The sequence below is a fragment of the Mauremys reevesii genome, linkage group 5 (genome assembly GCF_016161935.1).
Source record: "Mauremys reevesii isolate NIE-2019 linkage group 5, ASM1616193v1, whole genome shotgun sequence".
Lineage (NCBI taxonomy): Eukaryota > Metazoa > Chordata > Testudines > Geoemydidae > Mauremys > Mauremys reevesii.
The window spans coordinates 32,359,186-32,382,497 of NC_052627.1; the positions used below are offsets into that span (position 1 = coordinate 32,359,186).

Below are 23,312 nucleotides of genomic sequence, written 5' to 3' on the forward strand. Positions count from 1 at the left end.
CCTTTCACCTGCAATTTACACATCCTAGTCATGAAAGAACATATAGGTGTACTTACTAAACACATCCCCTCGTGGTTTCTGAGGTTCTATTTGTATTCTGTTGTCAACTGTAAATCCTTGGGGAGAGGTAGTTTCAGTGGGAACAAGAGAAGAATCTTTAGTTGTTAACTGTGGGGATCTTGCTGTTGGTGTAGGTTTTGATGTTGTAGGTTGTGGAGGTGTTGGAGGCCTTGTTGCTGGCTTCAGTGGTGGTCTTGTTGTCATCGGTTTTGGTACAAACCTAGTAGTTGGCTTGGGTGTACGCCATATTGTTGGTTTTGGTGTAGGTTGTACTGTTGGCTTGGGTGCAGGCCTTACTGTAATAACAGCTGGTATATGTGGTGGTCTCAGGGGCTGTCTTGTACCTCCGATGTCAGGAATCCTATTGGTCATACCGCTGCTGCCCTTCGGTAGTGTAGTATTGCCCTTGAATATATTATTTGGACGAGATGGTTCAATCATAACTTTAGGAATAGCTGAAAAGAGAGTGAAAATTGGAGACAATTGGTATTTGAACATCTCTCCACACAAACTAAAATGTTATATCATCACAGGAATATACATAGAGTATTTGTTGAAATTAGTTCCTTTTGTTTAGTTTTCCACTCAACCTCCCCCCCCCCCCAAGATTTTAGTATTAATACCGCTGTATTATCACATGCATTTATAAAGTCATGGTATCTTGGTATCATCATGGTATCTTGAGAGCAAGTTATGTGGTTAAAATGATTAAGGACAACCCATTACCAAAAAGGAGCCTATACTCAATCCCCTGCAGCCCCAAAATGGATACCTTTAAGGGACAGAAATGGCAAAACCTAGCCAGGAGGGGCAGTTAGTGGAAAGCCTGGTCAGAAAGATGCATCTTATGTTGAGCTCTAAAAGTGACCAGATTTGCATGCTCTCATAAGCAATCTGTCCAGCCAAGCAGGAGTGAATTCCAGAGGCTAGTTATGGCAACTGAGTGTTCTGCCTCTGCAAACACCTCCCTTAGGATGATAGCTGAAGTATTCTACAGTTGAATGTAGGGGATCATGACTGACAGAGAGAGTTTGCAAGATAACTGGGACTCTAAAACATACTCACACCATTCTGCCCCATTCAAAAGGTGGGGCAAACACCTTCTATACTAGATTCCAAGAAGCTTTCAAAGGTAGTCTGAGGTGCCACATGTAGTAGTAGTCTAGGAACTGGTTTACACAGAAAGTTGCATTGGTGTAACTAAACTACAATGTTTAACTGATTTAATAAAACTGGTGTAAAAACCCTAGGTAGACACACCTAACTGATTTACATCCAGTTTATATTGGTGTAATTCACATTAGTAAATTCAGAGGTGCAAGCTAAACCAATGTAAGAGTGTCTAAATTCAGGAGTTTGCTCTGAACTAACTAAAATTGTTGGGGTTTTTTTAAATGATTTTTGTTAAACTGGTGCAGCTATTGTCTGTAGAAGAGGTCTAGATTTGAGTTAACAAAAAAGAGAAAAGTCCACATCTAAGACGAAAGGGTTCAATCTCTTGTCCAGCCCCAAAAAAGTGTTTCTCGCCAATCTTGCTACCTTGGAGACTTGGAGTAGAGAGGAGTCTAGTCTTCCTCAAGATTTGACCATGGGTGGACAGAGACTGGAGGAATAGTTACTGGTTTCGCCAGTTCTTCAAAATGCTTCTTCCTGCCAATCAGCATCAATTCTGTTTTATACAGCTTGAATCTAAGCCACTTTCATCCAGATCCCCTATCTGCCAAATGCTGGGAGGAGCAAGATGGCTATGGTGACCAGATGTCCCATTTTTAAAGGCACAGTCCCGTACTTAAGCCCTCCTTTGGGTGTCCCAATTTTTTCTTAAAAATGGGCAAATTATCCCGTATTTTCTCTCTCCCCCCGACAAACAGTACTGGCGGGTCCAATCCTGCTGCTGGCCAGATCTCTATTTGCCAGCCGCCCTCCCACCAGCGGGAAATAGGGGGATCCAGTGGCCAACGATGGGGGTGGGTGTGCAAAGCCCATGCTGCGTGCCAGCTCTCGGCCAGTAGGACCCTGCCCCCTGTCCCATTTCCAGCCGGCACTGGCTGCGCGCTGCAGTGGCTGGTGAGTGCGGGCATGCCCCAGACAGCAGCCAGTTACGTGTTACCTCTGCTGCCCACTCATTAGCCCTTTACATGCTCCACCTCTCACTGACATCTCCCTGCTTTGCCCCTTCATCCCTCCCCCAGACCAGCTGCTCCTCCATATCCCCTCTGGCAGGGCGCATCCCGCTCCCAGCGCCATGCGGGGAACCAGCCTCTGGTCAGAGTGCTCAGCTCACCAACAGCGTGGCCTGCAGGCTCCTTCCAGGCTGGCCAGGAGGAGCCAAGCCCTGCACAGTACTGGCACGGGGAAGCCCCTACGCTAAGCCTCAGCTAAGTCCTGGAGTGGCAGGCAAAGCAATTTCAAGCCTGTTCACATCCTGAACTTGCAGACTCCACAGGCTTAGCACCCTCTTCACTCCCTACCCCTCCGCCCTGGGTCCTGCCCCCAGGGAGTGTGGGGCTGTTCCATCCCCTAGGCACCCTCCCCTGCTGAGCCACCTCTCTGGCTGGGTTCGCTGAAGCCCCTGCAGTCAGGTTCCCTAGGCCGTGGTGCACAATTCATCCTTAAGGCTTAACCCCTTCCTGCCTGTGCTGTAGCCAGGGGACAGGAGGCAGCTGGGTTATGTCGGTGGCCAGCAGCAGCATGGAGATGTTAGCTGCCTTTCAACACTGTGCAGGCAGGAAGGGACAAGCTGCTTCCAGTCACGGAGAAGGGGGGGAGAGGGGGCGGGGAAGAGAAGAGATAAGTTCTGCAAAGACACTGGCCACATCACCCCTTCCCCCCTCATCCTCCCCTGTGGCTGGAAGCAGCTCCTGTCCCTTCCCTCCCACACAGTGCTGAAAGGCTGCTGCTGGCCACATTCTGGTGTGAACCCTGGCAGAAATCTCGGGAGGGGAGGACATGCGACCCCTTCCCCCCCTCATCCCGTGAGAGAGAGGTGTCTGGAGTCTGTGTGTCACCTTTCCCTCTGTGTCCGGGGGGGGGGGGGGAGAAGAGGTAGGGATGTGTGTGACCCCTCCCTGTGTGAACCCTAAAGCCTTAAAGACAGTAAATAGAATCCAACTGTGCAGTAGTTCTTCTTACCGGGGACACAGTCAGCTTGATGTTAATTTGAACGTTTGTACTGCATAGTTCTGATCGATTGCCACTGAACTCGCTTGAACATGAGAACATGATACCAGGTGTCCCATATTCAGCATAGGGAAATATGTTCACCCTAATCTTGGCCCCCAAAAAGGAGACTTAGAGCCACCTAGTCTCACTATTATGTAGCGTGCCATGTACCTAATAATGGCAGCATATTGTCTCACAGTTTGCCCCAGAATCTTCATGCAGAAAGAGTGACAAAATGTAACTTGGTTGGTCTCCAAAAGTGAGAGTTCCTATGTGACTGGGAAGAAAGAGCCATGAGTATTATAATGGTCATGTATGCTTTACTATTTTATTATTTATTTATATTACATATCACTCAACGGCCCTAATGACAGTTGGGGTCCCATTGTGCTGGGAACTGTGGAAACACCAAAAGAGACAGTCTCTTGCCCAACATAACCCTCTGAGATGTCTGAGAGAACCATTTCAAAAGCATTCCGTCCACCAGTGTCTGGTCCCTTAGTAGAGTCAAACCCCATCTGATTATCTACAGTACTGTAAGCTGTTGAAAGATTTAGTAGTATCAGCAAGGACATCTGTTGATTGCCCCAAGCACCCAGGTCTCCAGTGAATCTTAATTTATTTTGGCAGATATTTCAAAGTCTTACATGTTTGCCACCTGACAGTCATCAAGAGTATGTATAAATCATACAAACTGCAAATCTTATCCTTCTTTAGCACTGGTTTTGCAATCTGATAGTGAGTATGTCCATTTGTTATTCACCATTTTCATGCCTGATTTCACAAAGAAATAGCAAATTGGCCAGAAATAGCTCTATCCATTAATAAAGTCCCCCAAATACTAAAAGGCTAAAATCTCCCCTAGTTACTTAAATATATTTTAAAATCCAGTAGCACGCAACAAACAGTGATAATTTAGTCCCCAGTTCAGTTAAGCACTGGGGGCTGGCTGAGCTACAAGACTGGCACGGAACTCACAGAGTGCATACAACAGACAGAGAAGGAATAAGATGTACTATATGATCAGGCCTTACCCCAGTTACTACACACTAGCATTTGCTCAGAGCAAGAACAATCATCTATATCTGTCAACAATTAGAGTCATTTATAGAATGCAGCTGTGAATAGGGTTCGCTGGATTTCTTTCTAATAATGAAAAGATCTCAAGGAAAAATATTTTTATCCAAGCATGTTAAGACTCATAAAACTTTGAATACAATATCTGATCCTTTATTATCTTTCAAAAACTTCTGAGTGAAACTGAGCCTGATACTATGGCATCTCAAAATTTACCATGTTTTTCAGTTTTCCTAGTAAACGGCCTTGGTGTTTGACATTTGGCTTCTGAGTTCATGACACCCCTCCAGCCCCAAAAGAAAAAAAAAGGAGCACATTACATACGCAGGCAGTTTATTCCATCGCCTCTGTATCCTTCTTTACATTTACACTTGTAGGTTCCCTGGGTATTGTAACATCGTGAAAAGCTGCCACACTGATACTGGCCAATTGAGCATTCATCTATATCTGTGACAGAAAATCACATAAAAGTCATTCACATGGGAGAAGGAACGTGCCTCCCTCTGCCAAAAAAACCCAACAATAAACAGATATCATCTAAAAATATTCTTAATTTTAAAAATTCAATACCATTGTATCACCAGTGAAACTAGGAGAATTTTATCCTAAATTAATCTTTTTCATAGATTTTAAGGCAAGATGAGATTATAATGATCACCTATATAACACAGGCATATAACTTGGCATAACCATATTTAATATTTTGCTGTGGCAACAGATAGAAATTATAAAATTTACTTGTAGAAACTATAACCACTTTTTAAAAGGTGACCTGTAAGGGTGGGAAATAATTGAGCTAGTGATTTATAAGGCCCTGAGCCAACAAAGCACTTAAGCCTGCTCTACATCTGTGTTTTAACCACTATTACATCAGGATGGAAACGGTTTACAATATCTTATATTATTTCACTCTACTAATGCCACAAACAAGGTCCCCATACCTGCAAGTGCTCTGTGCAGGGACTTCCCATTGAAGTAACTGCGAGCACGGCCACATGTGAAGCAACACAACTTAATCTCCAATATCACTTTTCCTTAATATGATCATCACCAGCTGAAGCACTGAGAAAAATTAGTGAAGTTCACTAAGGCCCCAGACCAGCAACTGCCTGCAAGAAGCCCTAGTGAAATCTATGCTGAGCCACTTCCAGGATCAGGGCTTAAATGTATTTTTTTTTTTCATTTCCATATTCAATGTAATTCTATTTCATAACACACACAAAATTAATATAGGATAAACTAAAGCAATGTGTTTTCAGCCTCTCAACTCATAATAAGGCGATTAATACAGTCTCTATAAGCCAACTAATATAGCAATATAATAAACCTTGGATTAGTATTACAGGAAACACACACTTGCTATATGCATGCAAGACTCACTGAAATAAGTGTATTTTATTACCGTGGCACTGGTATTTGCCTCCAATGTACATCAGGTCGAAGCCTTTATGACACTTGCAGATATAGCTTCCAAAAGTATTAACACATTTCCTAAATCTGGGACAGACAACTCTCCCAGTCGCACATTCATCAACGTCTGAAAACACAAATTAATTGTATTTTTAATAATATAGCTAAGACATGATCTACCTCAAATTGATTCCAACTCTCAAAAACTGAATGGTCAAAAATCTTTTAAAAACTTCCTTTTTGCTCCAGTCTGGTAGCCTTATAGCAATGCTTGGGCGCTACCATATGGAAGACCTGAACTCAGTTTTTGGTTGTGCTCCCTCTATATCCCATATCTCTTGTGCCAATACAGAAAGCACGGCAAGAAAGAGAGAGACATTGTGCTCAGATTGGTGGGAGTTAAGTTTAGAAATTACCAAGAGTAGCCTTACTTTACATTGACTATTCTGATTGATTTATATTAGCTGGCTCAAGGTTGTAGAGAGAATCCCAGAAATGCTGACAGATTTTGAAGGGTGTAGAGATCAGTTTTCCTTGGACAGAAAAATAGTTACTCAAACACTGGACATCAAGGATGATGGCATAAAGCAGAAACAAACAAGGGACATGCCCCAAACAGATACGTCAAACATCCAAAAGAAGTACTTAATTTCTCAAGCACTGGGAGCCTTTAATTAGTGGGCTGTAAACTATAAATAATACACTGAATTGCAGGTAAGTAGAATCAATAAACATATTTGAAAAATCATTCAGACAAAATGTTTTGAAACATAGTTCTCCTTGAACACGTGTGTATATATTTTATTCTATACTATAGAAGTACACTAAACTTCAAGAGATACATGGCTATCATCGTAACTACACCACCACATATGTGGAGAAGCTGTCCTTCCTTGATGTCTTGATATCCTACTGGCTATAAATGAGAGCTTTATACTACTGAACAGGGAAGATTCCCAGATTCCCTGTGGAATGCACAGCACTTGATTCTACCTCTGGAAGGGCTCAAAATATTGGTCCTCAAATCCATGACATTTTTATGTCTAGAAAAGCTGCTTCAAGTCATTTATAGAGGTTTTATTGCTCCCTCTGAGTCCTGCACAGTTTCGCTATGGCACCTGATTTTACAGGCAAAGGGATATGAAAATATAGTCCCAATAATTTTTTTTTAACTCTCTAAAGTTTGCTGAAAGTATTATTTCTGTAACATGTGACAGACACAGAATACATGACTGGCACTGGTTTGAGAATACCTGAGTAGCGTGGCTATCCAAACACACCTTACTATCATGTATTCCCTATATATGTGATAAATTCATGGAAACTGTGTTTTGGTTCAAGAAGAAAACATCCTGAGGAAAGCAGTGAAATCAGTAACCGTGACTAATAACTTACCTATGCAGGTTCTACCATCAGGCCCTAGCTGCAAGCCTGGAGAAGGACAGTGGCAGCGTACCTCTCCTTTCACGACATCACAGCCGTACTGGCAGTTTGCCATTGAACAAGAAAGAGCATCTAGGGAGAGAAAGTTGCACATTTAGACCAAATATAAGGACTCAGCATCATACAGGTAAATCGCTGGAATCTTTGGAGCATTAAGGTCCAGTCCAGCGACCATGAAAGTCAGTAGAAGACTCCTGCTGACTGTAATAGGAGTTGGGTTAGGATATGCTGTAAATTTGTGCTCTTCATTTCACAGATTGTATTTATAAGAGACATTACGTCACAGAGTACAGATTTTAGCTAGCTGTGTTGTGGCACACAATTCCCATGCTGAAAATAAACCCCAACGTGCACTGCAAACCCTTCACGGATGGACTCATTTGAAAATGCCAACTCCTGACTGCAGTGACGCTGGTTCAATATCTTTAATTAAAGGTCATTGTCTCTCTCTCCTTCTCTGTTCATATACTCAAAATATCTTCTTTTATGGGAGTGAGAAGGAATCTGATCTCTAGTAAGATCACAGGACAGTGGTATACTGTGGAGCCAACAGGCATCTGTTGCTTTAACAATTTTACATGTATGAGGCCATAATATAGCAGCATTGCACATGTCTTGCTGCTGAGAGCACAGCAAGTGCCTATCCCCAGAGGCAGAACAACAGTGATTTACACATCTGAACAACAGATTGGTAAAATTAGACTCAGCCAAACAAGAATAAACAATTTGATTTTATTAGTTGTATTACCCATTTTTCCAGATTGGTGCACAATTTTCAGAATGAGGAGGCTTTTGCCTTGGCACTCATCCTTGTCCAGTAGATATTTACTGAGCACCTCAAGGGATTAAAATACATTAACTGGAGTTTGAAAAAAAGAAAGCTAAGGAGTCTTGACATACTAGAACATGATCCATCTGGCATAAGCATGTATCCATTCAGACAATAGCATTTGTAGCTACCGTAGGTATTCATGCATCGATGTTTGCATGGCCGAGGCTTTAATCCACACTCGTTTAGATCTGAAATTAATAGGGAGAGGAGAGAACAAGGAAACAAACAAATTACGCACACAAAAAATGAGCATTTGAAGTTGTTCTAGTTGGGAAACGATGGGGGAAGGGAAGAGCCTTTCATATCCAGCCCAGCTCAACTATGATCAGATTTGGTTACGTGAGCACTGTTCGGTACCACGTGTGAAGTAAATAATGTTGTTCGGTTCATTTACAAATTAATCCACTCCCCTTTATGTCCACATTACAAATTCCACTCTCAGAAATGGCACTAACTGGCACCATTAGCATTAATTGGCAGTAACAGGAATTTCACCAGAGACGACATTGACCGAATGTGTATGGAAGCTGACCTACCATCTCACTTCTGGAGGTATTCCCTTTAGACTGCTTGAGGAACATTAGTGGGGCAGCATGGGAAAGCTGGCATTGCCACTGTTGTAATAGTCTGGGGGAGAAATTTGGCACTTTATTATCTAGACCTGTCAGTCCAATACGTTTTCTGAGTACTGTAAAAGTAAAATGTAAAAGGCTGGGCGGGGAGGAAGAAGCTAGGTATGTTTTTACCTATCTATTGAAGAAGGTATTTGGCATTGCTAATATATGTGTTAAAGATTACCTGTGATTCTGGATTTCCAGTTTAAACTGGACTACACAAGGAACTAATGAATTACACATTATGAAAATGTTCAACCTACAATTGTAGCTTTAGCAAACAAAAAATTTGTAATGGAAAATAAATACTGAGCTATGAATGCCCACAAAATTCAAATTCAGTAAGAAAGCACGGATATGCTGGTGGTATGAGAGGGAGTACTGACTTAGTACAGAACTAATAGTGCATGGCCACAATTTACATCTTAAAAGAATAAAAATTAAAAACCCTGTTATTCATAAACCCACTTACAAATCTAGTTGGTAAATTATTATGTAATTACAGATTGAAATTGTGGCTTGCTACTGACCTGTAAATCACTCTGATTTAAAGTATTGTACATTATGTGCCAGATCCTCAGTTGATGTGAAACGGTATAGTTCTGTTGAAGTCAATGTAACTATGCTGCTCTATACCAGCTAAGCACCTGGTTACTCAAAAGAGTGAGGTGGTTCATTGTCTTACTTAACCACACAATTTCACTTAAAACATGTTAATTTATCAGAAGCAAAGTCCTAATGAAGACAAGGTTTACTCATCTGAGTAAGTATTGTAGGGTTAAGACCAGTATTTGTTTCTGCTTAGAGTGGGTTGGCTACACAGATAAGGTAAAAGTGTCTCTCTGGAATACATTTGGAAATTGCAATCTTTGACCAGTATTGGGAGAATAAACCTTAGGTTTGCCAGTGCTTAAAGGGGATGTGGATGATGTAGACTGAAGTTTCAGGACCTTCATAAGATGGTGGATGAGGAATAGTTGCATATTGTCTGTGGACTGCACGCTAAGGGAAGGAGACAAGATGTTGAGTCTTTGCTCCAAAACAGGAAGGTGGTTGGGAAGGATTGTGAAGAATCTGCCTTAGCTTAGCTACTGGGGGGGTGGTAATTGTTTCTTGGGCACTGCTGCCAAAAGCAAAAAATATCAGAGTAGATTACATAGGAGATGGGTACATATTTTACTGCTTCTTGTCTCTGGCTATGAGGATCATGATCTTGAAGTAAGAGTTCTAGCTATTGGTAATTTGAGTAAATGGGATAGTGAAATGGAATGATAATGAAAGACCCATCAATGGCTATTAGCCAGGGTGGGCAGGAATGGTGTCTCTAGCCCTCTGTTTGCCAGAAGCTGGGAATGAGCGACAGGGGATGGATTACTTGATGATTACCTGTTCTGTTCATTCCCTCTGGGGCACCTGGTACTGACCACTGTCAGTAGACAGGATACTGGGCTAGATGGACCTTTGGTCTGACCCAGTAGGGCCGTTCTTATGTTATAATTGAGTGGAAGGAGAACTTTGTGATTTTTTTTCCCCCTAAAAAATAAAACCACAGTGAAGTCTGAGGTGAAACAGTGCACTAAAACACCTATGGCTGGCCTATGTCAGCTGATTCAGGCTCATGGGGTTCCGGCTGCAGGCTATAAAATTGCCATGGAGACATTCAGGCTTGGGCTGGAGCCTGGGCTCTGGGACCCTCCCCTGTCACAGGGTTCCAGAGCCTGGGCTCCAGCCTGAGCCCAAACATCTGTGTGGCAATTTTATAGCCCTGCAGCCTGAGTGAGCTGACATGGGCCAATTATGGGTGTTTTAGTGCAGTGTAGACATACAAACAAAAGACACTAAGGGTATGTGTATTTATATTGTAAACTCAGACCTACTTCAGGAGTTGTTTGCACCAAACACACTAAGTACTAACATGATTATAAAAATAATATGACAAGTTCAGGGGCTTTTCAATAAAAGTGGATATAGGTTAAGGAAGGGAAGTGTTAACACTAGACTTGTAAGGGAAAATTTTCAAAAGTGTCTATGTGATTTAGGAGTGTAAGTCCTATTGAGAGTCCTTGGACTTAAGCTCCTATGTCAATTAAGCATTTATGAAAATTTTATCCAAAATGAAAAGTGTCTTTAAATCTTAATTATGGAGTCACCACCATGGATCCATACTTTAATGATGTAACAACTGATTTATGCAGAAAAAATTATTTTAAACTCAGATTATTAATTGTAGATTACATTTTGTAGCATGAGTTCAGACTAAAGGATTAACAACAAATTAACTCTCAATAAGAAAGCGCAAAGGCAAAGGAGAAAAACATTTTTAAATCTAATGGAGCTGTATGAAGGGTCCTATTTTGGCTCTCCCTTGATGTTGAACCATTAGGATGTCAGCCATGCTACCACTGAAACAAATCTGCACCTTTGTTTAAAGACCAGGCATCTTCCAAGTATTTGCTTCGATTTAGATCTTGATAAACATGCTGTATTCAAAAACCAATCCTGGGACTGCTTTCATTCACATGTAGAAGTGGAATTAAGGCTTGGTCTACACTAGCAACTTATGTTGGTATAACTGCCTTGCTCAGGGGTGTAGAAAATCCACACCCCTGAGTGACACGGTTATACCAACGGTTATAGCAACTTAAAGTGTAGACAGAGCTATGTCGATGGGATGGCTTCTCTCGTAGTGTTAACACTACAGGAGGTGGGGTAACTACACCAACAGGAGAAGTCCTCCCGTCGGCCTAGGTAATGTCTTCACTGAAGTGCTACAGCAGCGCAGCTACATCAGTGCAGCCTGTTAAGTGCAGACAAGCCCTTAGTGAAGTTAATAGAAATAAGCAAGTTATGTTTTGGCTGAAACCAAACAAAAATAAAGGCACACGTGGAATGGAATCTTTATATACTCTGGTTATTCTTAGAATGTGTTACTGATAACCATCCTTCAGCATCATGGCCTTCAATTCTGTACTAAAAATATTGTATACCATGTGGCAGGATATTCAAAGCCCTGTGGAGAAGTCCACTTATTTAAGAGCCATAATCTCCCACTATTACATGGAAAAGAAAGTGTTTGTCATCACCTTAGATTACCTAACTGCAAAGCCAGTGCTTTCAAAATAGGCTAAAATGTTACAATGTGCTGCTCTGTGGGCTTACTAACACATCTACTGTCCAATTGTATTTTCCCAGGTGTCGCATTTTAACCCCTCTTTGCCAACACTACTGTAGCTTCTTTCCCAATTTCAGTGTAGACAGGTATATACTCTGTACATACAGCATGTAATATTCAATTTCTTAGGTCAGCAGTCACTGGGAGGTTCATTTGGTTCTTCATAAAATCTTTTATTAACACAATGATGGTTCTCTTCATATAGCGCCACACTCAGACTATGTTCAACAGTGTGTCCTTCTCAAAAGTTTATAGATATTTTGCATATGGGCAAGAGGAAAAAATGGATCAGCCAGTATGCAGACGTACTGCATCCCTCTTCTCAGCTCAGAAACATTTCTGCTATTAGTGTTCTCCATCATCTTCAGATGCTTCATATTTTTGTTGTTTACATATGGTCATGTTATTCTTAAACAGGTTCAGGCTAATGTTAGCATTTACAGGGTCACGTATAGCAACACACTGACTATACTGCAAACATATGGTGGTTTTAAGAAAGGTCAGGTTACTTATCTAGAGATATCAATTTGGCATTTCAAACAATATCTATAATGATAGCTCGCTTAGAATAAATACTCCATCAAAAGGGGGGGGGGGGTGAAAAGAGCAGAATTTTCCTCTAAAAGATTGAAAGATAAAAGATTTTAAAATCAGAATGTTCCATAAATAAAACTTGTTATATTAAAATAAAAATAATGTACAACACTCCTCCTTTTGTTCCTTAAGAAATTTATAATGGAATTAAAAATACAAGGTGCATCAACATCAAATGAGGCGTTTAACAAGTCCCATTATGCTGCTGACTAAGATCTTCATCCATTATTCCAAACTAGACAATTTTACCGTTAAACCACTTAAATTCAAATGCTGTAATTATACAGTCAATACAAAAATAGCATTCTTAGCTGCAAGTAATAGATTGAAAAGTGCTAAATGTAAAAGCAGGTTGGGTATTGGATGAGCTTGTGAAAGCAGGTCCAGAACATAAGCGCAGGCTGCTGAACATAAACATTACATTTCAAAAGGAGAGAGATGAAAAATGTAAATACAGTGGAAGGACAACTGGTGGTGTATGGTAAATCTAGGTGTAACTTGTTTAACTAGTGTAGAGGCATTGCTCTGAGGCATCATCTTGGATAAAGATTGATTTTCTGTATGCAGGCATGTTTCTTTCCCCAAGATTATGCTGTACACTCTACTTAGTTTTCTTTAATTATCCCCTTCAACGAATCCCAACAAAGGCCTAGCATTCTTTTGTATAATCAAACTTTTCTTTCTACTTTTTAACTTGGACCAGGCAACACAGTTAGAGGTCAAAAATTCACTATTGAATTTACTTAGATTAGGCTAGAAAAGGAAGCCACTGACCAGAAACCAAATAAAATATTCAAGCCTTTATCACCTATACATAAAAAATAGATCAGTTTTCATTTTCAGTACATCATCAGTTTCACTTGAGAAAGAGAGAAAGCAAATTTGCACACCCTCAGACATGGTCTATGCAATCACACCATTTGTCTAATAGACAACACAATAATAGTCAAACTATGAAGTTAACAATAGTCTTTCTCTGAAACAAAGCTGGAAAATAAATCATACTGTTATCTTCACCTGAACCCGATAAACAATTTCCATTTCTCTTGGTTTACACCTGATCTACACTTAAAAGTTTTCACCACGAGCACCATAGCTGTGCCAGTCTAACCCTCTGTGTATGGAGCTATGTCGATGAAAGAATGCTTATGTTTGGGAACGTAGGATTCTACATTGATAGAAAAACTCTTTCCATAAGTGTAGGTTGTGTCTACACTAAGGCGTTATAGTAGCCAGCAGCGGCTCCAGGCACCAGCGCTCCAAGCGCGTGCCTGGGGCGGCAAGCCACAGGGGGCGCCCTGCCGGTCCTTGCGAGGGCAGCAGCTTGCCTATGGGAGGTCCACCAGTCCCGCGGATTCGGCGGCAATTCAGCGGCGGGTACGCCGAATCTGCAGGACCAGGGACCTCCCGCAGGCGCGCCACCAAAGGCTGCCTGAGTGCCATGCTTGGGGCAGCAAAAAAGCTAGGCTGCCCTGATAGTAGCATAGCTACGGTGACCTAGCTATGCCGGTATAGAAAGGAATTTAGAAAAAGCAGTGCACATCCTGAAAGAACAAAGCAGAAAAGAAACAACAATAGGAAATTAAAAGGATTATCAAAGTCTTTTCAGAATACAGGCATACAGCAATAACAGCATCAAAGAAGTGTAACTGCATATTTGCTTTGCATGCCAATGATACTGCAGGCCTGGCTTTCACATGGCAGCCATTAATTCATCGTACTTCAGTACATTTGCAAGAACTTTTTATTATCATATGAAGCCATGCAGGTGGAAGGAGCACACCACCTGAAATAAAGGACTTTCTCACCCCTTGAAGGCACATTTGTTGCATGATGATCCAGGGGGCGAAATAGAGGTGGTTCACTGTGCCGATCAGTTGGGCTTGTATACAGGTGCTCAGCTTCACGAAGGGGGAAAAGGCATAATAATAGTCAAAAGGCCAAATCCCTGTAATGATGTATTACTTTATTATGTCAAAAACCATCAATGCAGACTCTACCAACTGCGTTAAAAAAGAGAGACGTACATTGTGTTTGTAAACTGGTCCTGGAACAAAAGCATTCAGAAAACCAGTTGTGGAACACATGCTACTATATTTCTTTACATTTTATATAGAAAATCATCCTTTGTCTACTATAATACATCACCTGTCACAGAAAACACTGCAAACATTTTATATTGCTAACACAAATCTGTGAGTCTTTAACTACTTGTGCTACAAATCAATTCACTAAGTAGCAAACATATAACACATCTTAGGCCAGGGAAACAGCAACCACTATAGAACTAGTTGCAAATTTTTGAAGAATATGTTTTGCAAAAAATGCTGGTAGTTTTACGACTAGCTTACAAAGCTGGTAAAACTTTTTTAAAACTTTCAGCATTCTTTTAACTGTCTCCAGCTACCATCTGTCTCAAACACTGACCCAAACTGCAAAATGAGGTTGAAAAACAACAACTGAAGTGTGAAGGTCACAAAATAAGATGTTTATACAATGGGGAGGAGTCTGTTACTGCTAGTACAAGGGTATTGCAATTTAGCTACCAACTCAATTTAACCTCCTAATAACACACTCATACAAAGGTGCCAGGCAACTGTAATTTAGTGTTGATGAACTAAAGCAGGAGTTAAAGGTTATACTCCAGTGCCCCTGGGAAAAGTGATTGACTTTCAGATGTAACCAGTCAGTTGAAGTTCAGCATCTCATTATGAGATTTCAGGTGATCCTTTACTTGGTTCACAAGAGGTAGATTAATATAGATTAAATATATAAAATATAATGGGTTCTGAATAGATTAAATATAATGTCTAATAACAGCAGTAACACCTTTTATTCATATAGTTACTTTCATCCAGTCAAATCCAAAAGTGGTTTATACCCTGGAGATATATATATTTTCTCTGGAGATGAGTGCATCAGACCATCTATGCCAGCAACAATACACAATAATGCTTTTATTGTAGGATGGGAATTGACACACCGTCAATGGAAACACAAGGGGAATTGTTTTATTCAGGCATAACGCAGTCATTCAAATTGCAATCTGATTAGGACACTGTGTTAATGATCCTAATCTTGTGATTTGAAAAATGCTGTGAACAGGGCTTCAGTTTACAATTCAACCAAAAGACATTGAGTAGGATTTTCTAAAGTGCCTAAGTGACTTAGGAGGACAATGGGATTTGTGCTTTTAAGTTACGTAGGCACTTTTGAAAACCCTACGCCTCACTTCCAGTAACAGTGTGTCGCTGGAACACTGGCTCAATACTGACTAAGAGACAAGATGGCCACCCACCAAACCATCTGCCATTCTTCATCTAGCACTCTGGGTTTCTGGGAAGTTTCTCAGGTCCAAAGCTGTTTTAGCTCAGGACATCAGAGCCTGAGGTGGTTTGTGTACCATACATAGGATACTGTACAGCTAATATATGTTACTGTGCATCTAAAACGGTACTGAACACTCTAGGTAAAGCTCTAAAGTGACCAAGACAGCATACTCATCAGAATAGTAAAATCACAGCATGCCATCCTTACGAGTGTTGGACCAGAGTGAAAAGTAAAGACGACACTAAAGAGGGGAAATAAGAGCAGAAATAAGTGGCGGGAGAGGAAAGGCCGGGGGGGGGGGGGGAGAACACCACACAGCATTTATTTCCAAAGAAGTCTGTCAGGAAAGGATTAGCAAATCTGAAAATAATATATTTTAAAATAAAAATATATTTAGAAATCAGTGTGCCATAGAAGGATTAGTAAACAACAGCCTGGCTCTGATATTCTCAGTGTTTCCTACAACATCCCCATCTGCTTTTTCAGACAAAAGGCTATACAGATTTTTCTATCATTTTAGACAATTGCAGAGGATGACTGAGTCTGTGTATGACATATTACTTCATATATACACGCCTTAGTCTCACAAGTTAATAGAAGTCCTGTATTATAATTGTGTGTAATGTTCTGTGCTATATAAATCACTCTGCATTTTTGGAGATCAGTTACACCAATGGAAGAGTTAAAACTTCAGCTATAGTAATTTAGCAAGAAGGGAATAACATTGTTTTCAGCTTTTAATTATGAATTGTGTGGGGTGTTCTAGGCAGTTTTGGGTTAACAACACTGCAGCAGAGAATATTTCAATTAAAAACATGTGCATTAAAATTTTTCAGTAAAATAAAAACTATTTCATTATCAAAACTTAAGCTTGGTGCCTAAATTCCCTCACTACCTCTGTAAAGGGCCAGGTGCTACATCTTTTGGACCTGATTCAGTAAAGCACATAAGTATGTGCTTAACTTTAAGGAATTTGTGACAAAAAACACTCCTGTATTCACACCCTGTACACTATTCTAATAATCTTCAAGGTATGCCTTGTAAGATGTCATTTGAAAACTCATAATTTGCTGGTCAGTATTGTCCTGGTAAAATATGTGTGGCAACATTATATGTGAAATTGTAAGTATCAGAGGGGTAGCCGTGTTAGTCTGGATCTGTAAAAGCAGCAAAGAATCCTGTGGCACCTTATAGACTAACAGACGTTTTGCAGCATGAGCTTTCGTGGGTGAATACCCACTTCGTCGGATGCAAGTCCGAAGAAGTGGGTATTCACCCACGAAAGCTCATGCTGCAAAACGTCTATTAGTCTATAAGGTGCCACAGGATTCTTTGCTGCTCGTGAAATTATAAGACTTCCCTGTATGTTCAGGACACAGACCTGACATCAAAGGAATGTGTGCTCTGCTTATTTTGCATTTAAGCAGTAAACAGAGCCAACAAGTGTGAAGAAAACACAAAGGAAGTTCAAACGGGTGCAAACCCAGAAGGGAATATCCTTCCACATAGATTCTTTGGCTCTTCGCTCTCAGCTAGAAATATTTTTCAAGCAGGGGACTGAAACTATAAAAAGAAAGGACAAAAAACCCACACACCCCTCTCTCTTTCTCTCTGTCCATCACATTCACTGCACCTGAAGAGACAAAGCAATGGTTGGACTCTGGGGAAAAGGTCTTGATCTGAAAGTCTAGTCAGTAATCTGCTATGGTGACACACTTTGCTTGAATCTAATATAGTTCATTAAGTTAGGCACCAGTAAGCATGTTATCTTTATTTTTCTTGTAACCATTTCTGACTTTAAATGTCTTATTACTTCTACTCACTTAAAATCTCTCTTTGTAGTTAATGAACCCATTTTATTGTTTTATCTAATCAACTGTGTTCAAGATGAAGTGTCTGAGTAACTATTTGGGGCAACAAGTTGTGTGCATATTATTCCCTTAAAGGAATAATGGACTCAGTATATTGCACTGTCCAGGAGAGGGTTGGGCAGTACAGGACATACATTTCTAGGGGGAAAATCTGAGATTGGGAGTGCATTGTGGTAACCCTGTGGTAGTTTTTAAGGCTGATGAGAACCAAGGTGTGGCTGGCTGGTTGACTGAAGCAGACACACAGACATAGCTGGGAGTGTGTTCATGCTGGAGACGGTTTGTGAGTAGCAAGACATTTTAAAGGATAGTCCTGGTTACAGGGCAGGGGTGAGACAGCTACTCATCAGTCTGGATTGTACCCTGTATGTCACAGAGGTGCTAAATCCCATTAACTTCAATTCAATGTACCCACATACTTAAATGCTTTCCTGAACTGAGGACTTTACCTGTGAAAAATGTCAACTGAAATCACACAATGACTGCAGGACTTTAGAGAGATAGCCTCAAAATTTGGAAATTATAGAAATTTTAAACATCTTAAAAATAGGGTAAATTAGGTTGGGGGGGGAAGAGAGAGAGAGAGAGAAAGTTCTATTCTACTTTTAATAGGTGTTGTCTAAATTGCTTCTCCTGCTTAAACACTAGTGATGCCAGTGACTCTGCATATTCAGATAACAGCATCAGAATAGCGTGGACGTAGTCTTGTAGACATCAAGGAAACACTTTGATTGATTATATATTTAATACGTTTATATTAAATCCATTAACAAGTAGCTTTGAAGCAGCTTGACTCAGCCCTGATACAGTATCCCTGAGGTGGCAACAGCTCAGTAAATGTTTATTTTGTTTATAAGGCCGTGTCCGTTTTGAGGAAGCATAAGCATGGGATGTACGGGTGGGTAAGGAACTCTTTTGTATTTTTGTACTTTTGTAAGTCAAAGGACAATGTTATGACCAGGAAGACAACAGGTGACAACAGTCAAGAGGTCATCTGTTCACCTAAATACAAAGGGGTGAAATCCTCTTGATAGAGTTTTCACCTCCTCTTATTCCCTCAATGTTGCTCATTGTGGAAAAGCACAGACTTGTGGATGTAACTAAGAAACAGTACCCTAAAAGGAGAACCCCAAAAGTGGACCAAGATTCATACTGACATCACCTAATCAGAATTGGACAATGCAGATTCCCTGATTCAATCAGAAGGTCACAACAGGAAGTCCAGTGGGACAATACTAGCCTGAGTTTCACTCACAAAAGACCAGGTAAACAAGGAAAAAGCGTGCTATTCTTGAGATTACCACAACACCGCTACTATGTCTGATATTCATACTTTCCCTTCCAAGGAAAGCAGAGACAAAGACATTGCAGACTAGCCAGCTAACCCAAGAATGATGTCCGCTAGCATGATGGTACCTGAGCCAGAAGTCATTGCCTGTTCCGCAAACTGCGGTTTCTAACTGACTCTGAAGTTTCAAAGACTATAAGCTAAAGAACACACACTTAGGGCACATCTTCACTGGCAACAGCGCTTTATCGTGGCTTATGTAGTCACGGCCCAGTGCTGGGAGAGACCTCCACAAGGGGAATAGCTACCAGTGCTGGGAGCGTGGTTCCCAGCACTGGTGCACTGGCACTTTAAAGCACTGAAACTTGCAGTGCTCAGGGGTGGTTTTTTTCACACCCCTGAGCGAGAAAGTTGCAGCGCTGTAAAGTGCCCGTGTAGACAAGCCCTTATTTTTCTAAGTAACTTATTATTTCTGTCTCCTTAACAGGACATTTGAACATCTCTGCAGGATGCCTGCCAGGAAAAAAAAATACTGTCCTAGCCTTTTTAGGTAGAGGTGTGTGCGTGAGGCTGAGACATTTTGTACCTCGGAGGAGCAGAGATTAAAAAGATTTAAAAAGTCATTTAATCATTTGTGTTGTGTCAGCTTTGTGATTTGATTACTTATGCCAATGCAATAACTTGACCAGTTCTTCTTCTTAAATTGCTCTCTTAGTAGTTAATCAGTTAACTATTATTGTTAACTCCTTGATTTGACTATTTATAATATCAATATTCATCATATTGTTTACAACTTTAGAGAAGTATAAGAAATTATCTAACTTAGCACTAACACACCAAATTAGTTTTCTCTGATCAACTGGTGATGAGGTATAAAGCAGCCTAAATTAAAGGGACTTTAATTAAATACCCACAGACCACTGGACTCAAGTGCTAAGAAAACTCTTATTATCATTACACATGTTACATCTGTAAAAGACCTAGAAGATGAAGTCCATTATTCTGCAAGAGCAGGATATACAGTACATTCCCTTTATGAATGCTACACAGGTATACTCAGTTAATTGTTTATAAATAAGCAGAAAATTTAAGCCGCTATGCATAACATTATTTAATTTTTTTAGGATAAAAATTATTCTGTAGTCTCATGTGCAGGCTTTTTTTATTATTATTATTTAGTTAAAAGATTTGTTTTCTTACCTTGGTTGCAGGTTTTTCCAGTATACCCTGGGAGACATTTGCATTTGTTTGGTCCAATACATTCACCATGTTTGCATCTAGGCTGACATATAGCTGCAAGTAGAACAACATATATTATTGTTCTGATCTAATCAACAATAATATTTTACTTTAATGAAAGCAGCACAAATACTATTAATACTTAGCCCTTGTACATCACTTCGCATTTTAACACCACATTGCTCACATAAAGTGTATTTTCAACAATAAAAACAAATACATATCAGGAGACTGACCAATACCGTAACAGGGCGAGGCGAGTGAGGCACTTGCCTCGGGCGCACAAAGCGGCGAAGGAAAAAGAAAAGAAAAAAAAAAGCCGCTGGCATGGCCCCACCTGCCCCCGCACCACCCCCACCCCCGACTTGCCCCCCCGCCCCCGCCTTCCTAGCCCCAGAGCAGAGAGTCCCTCTCTCTCCCTTGCAGCTCCATGCTGCCTCAGGGTCCTAGTGCCCCCCATCTCAACTGCCAGGGCAGACTGACTCTGAGCCTGCCCTCCCCTCTCAGACCCTTTCATCTTCCAATGGGACCCTCCACCAGCACAGGGAACCCCCCCACCTGCAGTCACCGCTCCTGCCCCATGCTGGGCAAGGAGGCAGCCCCATCCCTCACCCCCAGTGAGGCTACAATCAGGGGCAACAGCAGGGAGGAGGCGCACGCAGCGACCCCCGGCACCCACCATGGAGGAGGGGAGGGAGATTCCTGGACCTGAGAGGGGCCCTAGGAGCACCTGCAGTGACAGTGGTGGGGGTGAGTGTGCTGCTGGGGGGGGGGCAGGAAAGGGGGGCTCCTCCCCCAGAGCTTGCTGCTGCTGGCAGGGAAAGGGCTGGGGGGAGTCCTCCTCTCTGGCCCCTGTCCCGGAGCAGCCTGCCTGCACCCCAAACTCATCCCCAGCCCTGCCTCTCCCCACAGCCCATACCCCAAGTCAGAGCTTTCACACCCCCACACACTGCACCCTCTGCCTGAGCCCTGTGACCCTCCAGCACCCCAACACCTCATCCCCAGTCCCAGACAGAGCCCTCACCCCCTCACACTCCTACTCTCGCCCTGAGCCCCTCCCACACCCCAAACCTCCCAGCCCCAGACAGAGCCCTCACCCATACTCTCGCCCTGAGCCCCTCCCACTCCAAACCCCTCATCTTCAGCCATAACCCACAGCGCTCACCCCTGCAGCCCATCCCTCTGCACCTCTCCCATCCCCAAACTCCCTCCCAGAGCCTGCACCCCAATCCCCTGCCCCAGCCTAGGGCCTGAACCCCAGACCTCCCTCACCCAAACTCCCTCCCAGAGCCTTGGGCAGGTGGAGTTTGGACGGGGGTGGGTTCTGGGCACCACCAAAATTTCTACAAACCTGCCACCTCTGATCCTGCCCTGCAGACCTGAACTCCCAGCATTCTCAGGACATGTGCTAATCCCTAGTGGCCACTGCTGATATCCAGCACCTCCCTCCTCTCTTAACCTGTGAGTCCTTCTCTGGATTGGAACTGGACTGGAACCAAAAGACCATCTTGGAAGCAACATTACCAGCCCAAGCAGTCAAAAATCATGAGTTAGACCCCCTACAATCACAGGCTCTACCGCCGTCATTTAATTCATTCTTCGGCAGCAGGCCCTTCCCTCTGAGAGGGACTGAGGGACCTGCCGCCGAAGAGCCGGCCCCGGGGGAGGGCGCAATTTTATATTCTTGCCTCGGGCGCAAAAATACCTAGTTACGGCTCTGCCCTTCTGAAATTAAATGCTACAGTGTTGGACTGCTGTGGTGTTTTCCCTGTCACAGGGATATTAAATTTAATTATATTATGGTCACTATTACCAAGCAGTCCAGCTATATTCACCTCTTGAACCTGATCCTGTGCTCCACTTAGGACTGAATCAAGAACTGCCAATCCTTTTGTGGGTTCCAGGACTAGCTGCTCCAAGAACCAGTCATTTATGGTGTCAAGAAACTTTATCTCTGCATCCCATCCTGATGTGACATGTACCCAGCCTCTCTAGTCTCCCTGAGTATTTCACAGTCACTATCACTATCCTGGTCAGGTGGTTGGTAATAAATCCCTATGGCTATATTCTTATTAGTAGAGCATGGAATTACTATCCATAGAGATTCAATGGTACAATTTGGTTTATTTAAGGTTTTTACTTCATTTGATTCTACTCTTTCACATATAGTGCCACTCCCCCACCAGCACAACCTGTTCTGTCCTTTTGATATATTTTGTACCCTGGTATTACTGTGTCTCATTGACTATCCTCATTCCACCAAGCTTCTGTAGTGCCTATTATATTAATCTCACTCTAGTTCACCCACCTTATTTAGACTTCCAGCATCTGTATATAAGCACTTAAAAAACTTGTCACTTTTCAGCTGTCTGCCATAAGATGATGCAATTGAATGGGCCTCTTCTTCCCCAGTTCCTAATACATCTAAACCTCTGCTCCCTACACCCTTGTCTCAGCCACGCATTGAGACCCTGTAGTTCTGCCTGTCTAACTGGCCCTGCGCGTGGAACTGGAAGCATTTCAGAGAATGCTACCATGGAGGTCTGGGACATCAGTCACTATACCTAAGGTCTTCATTAGCCTTATTAAAAACTGAGGCAAAGTATTTGTTTAAATGTTGGGCCATGCCTAGATTATCCCCATCCTCAGTGCTTAGTGGTCCCACTTCTTTACTTGTTTTCTTCTTATTTATAGAGCTATAGAAGCTTCTCTACACATTTATTTTCCTTGCTTGGGATGCAGGCTTCAGATAGCTTCTGCAGCTTCGACTTAAAGTAATTTCAAGCCTCCACCACATTCAGATTCTTGAGTTCTTCGGTCCAGTCCACTTCCCTAATTAATTCTCTTAATTTATTAAAGTTAGCTCTTTTGAAATCAAGGACCCTTGTAGCAGATCTATTTTTGTTCATCCTTCCATTTAGTTTAAACTGAATTAACTCATAAATAATGCTACGTTTTAGTCAAGGGGTAATTTTAGTAAAAGTTATGGACAGGTCATGGGCAGTGAACAAAGATTTCATGGCCTATGACCTGTCCATGACTTATACTATCTACCCCGACTAAATCTTCGGGGGCAGGAGTGGCCTGTGGGCACCGTGGGTGCTGGGGGGGGGAGGAAGTGTGCGTGGCCCGGGACACCCACTGGTGCTGGGCAGGAGCAGCGGGCACGTGGCCCAGGACCCCTGCTAGTGCTGGGGAGGGACTGGCAGGACTGACATGT

The 23,312-nt window shown here is 42.0% G+C and overlaps 1 protein-coding gene across 5 annotated transcripts in view; it reads right to left on the reverse strand.

The window, feature by feature from the left end:
• Positions 1-23,312, reverse strand: part of NPNT (nephronectin) — a 78,164-nt gene that overhangs the window by 24,916 nt on the left and 29,936 nt on the right. For 2 of the 5 annotated variants that reach the window (XM_039540411.1, XM_039540412.1), the window contains 7 exons: positions 20,054-20,146; positions 14,173-14,265; positions 8,053-8,172; positions 7,105-7,224; positions 5,702-5,836; positions 4,624-4,746; positions 57-515 (listed from right to left, as the gene is read on the reverse strand). In XM_039540411.1, coding sequence (XP_039396345.1) covers positions 57-515; positions 4,624-4,746; positions 5,702-5,836; positions 7,105-7,224; positions 8,053-8,172; positions 14,173-14,265; positions 20,054-20,146 — 1,143 coding nt within the window. The remainder of the gene's footprint in view (positions 1-56; positions 516-4,623; positions 4,747-5,701; positions 5,837-7,104; positions 7,225-8,052; positions 8,173-14,172; positions 14,266-20,053; positions 20,147-23,312) is intronic. The other 3 variants (XM_039540413.1, XM_039540415.1, XM_039540414.1) reach the window with 2 other exon arrangements.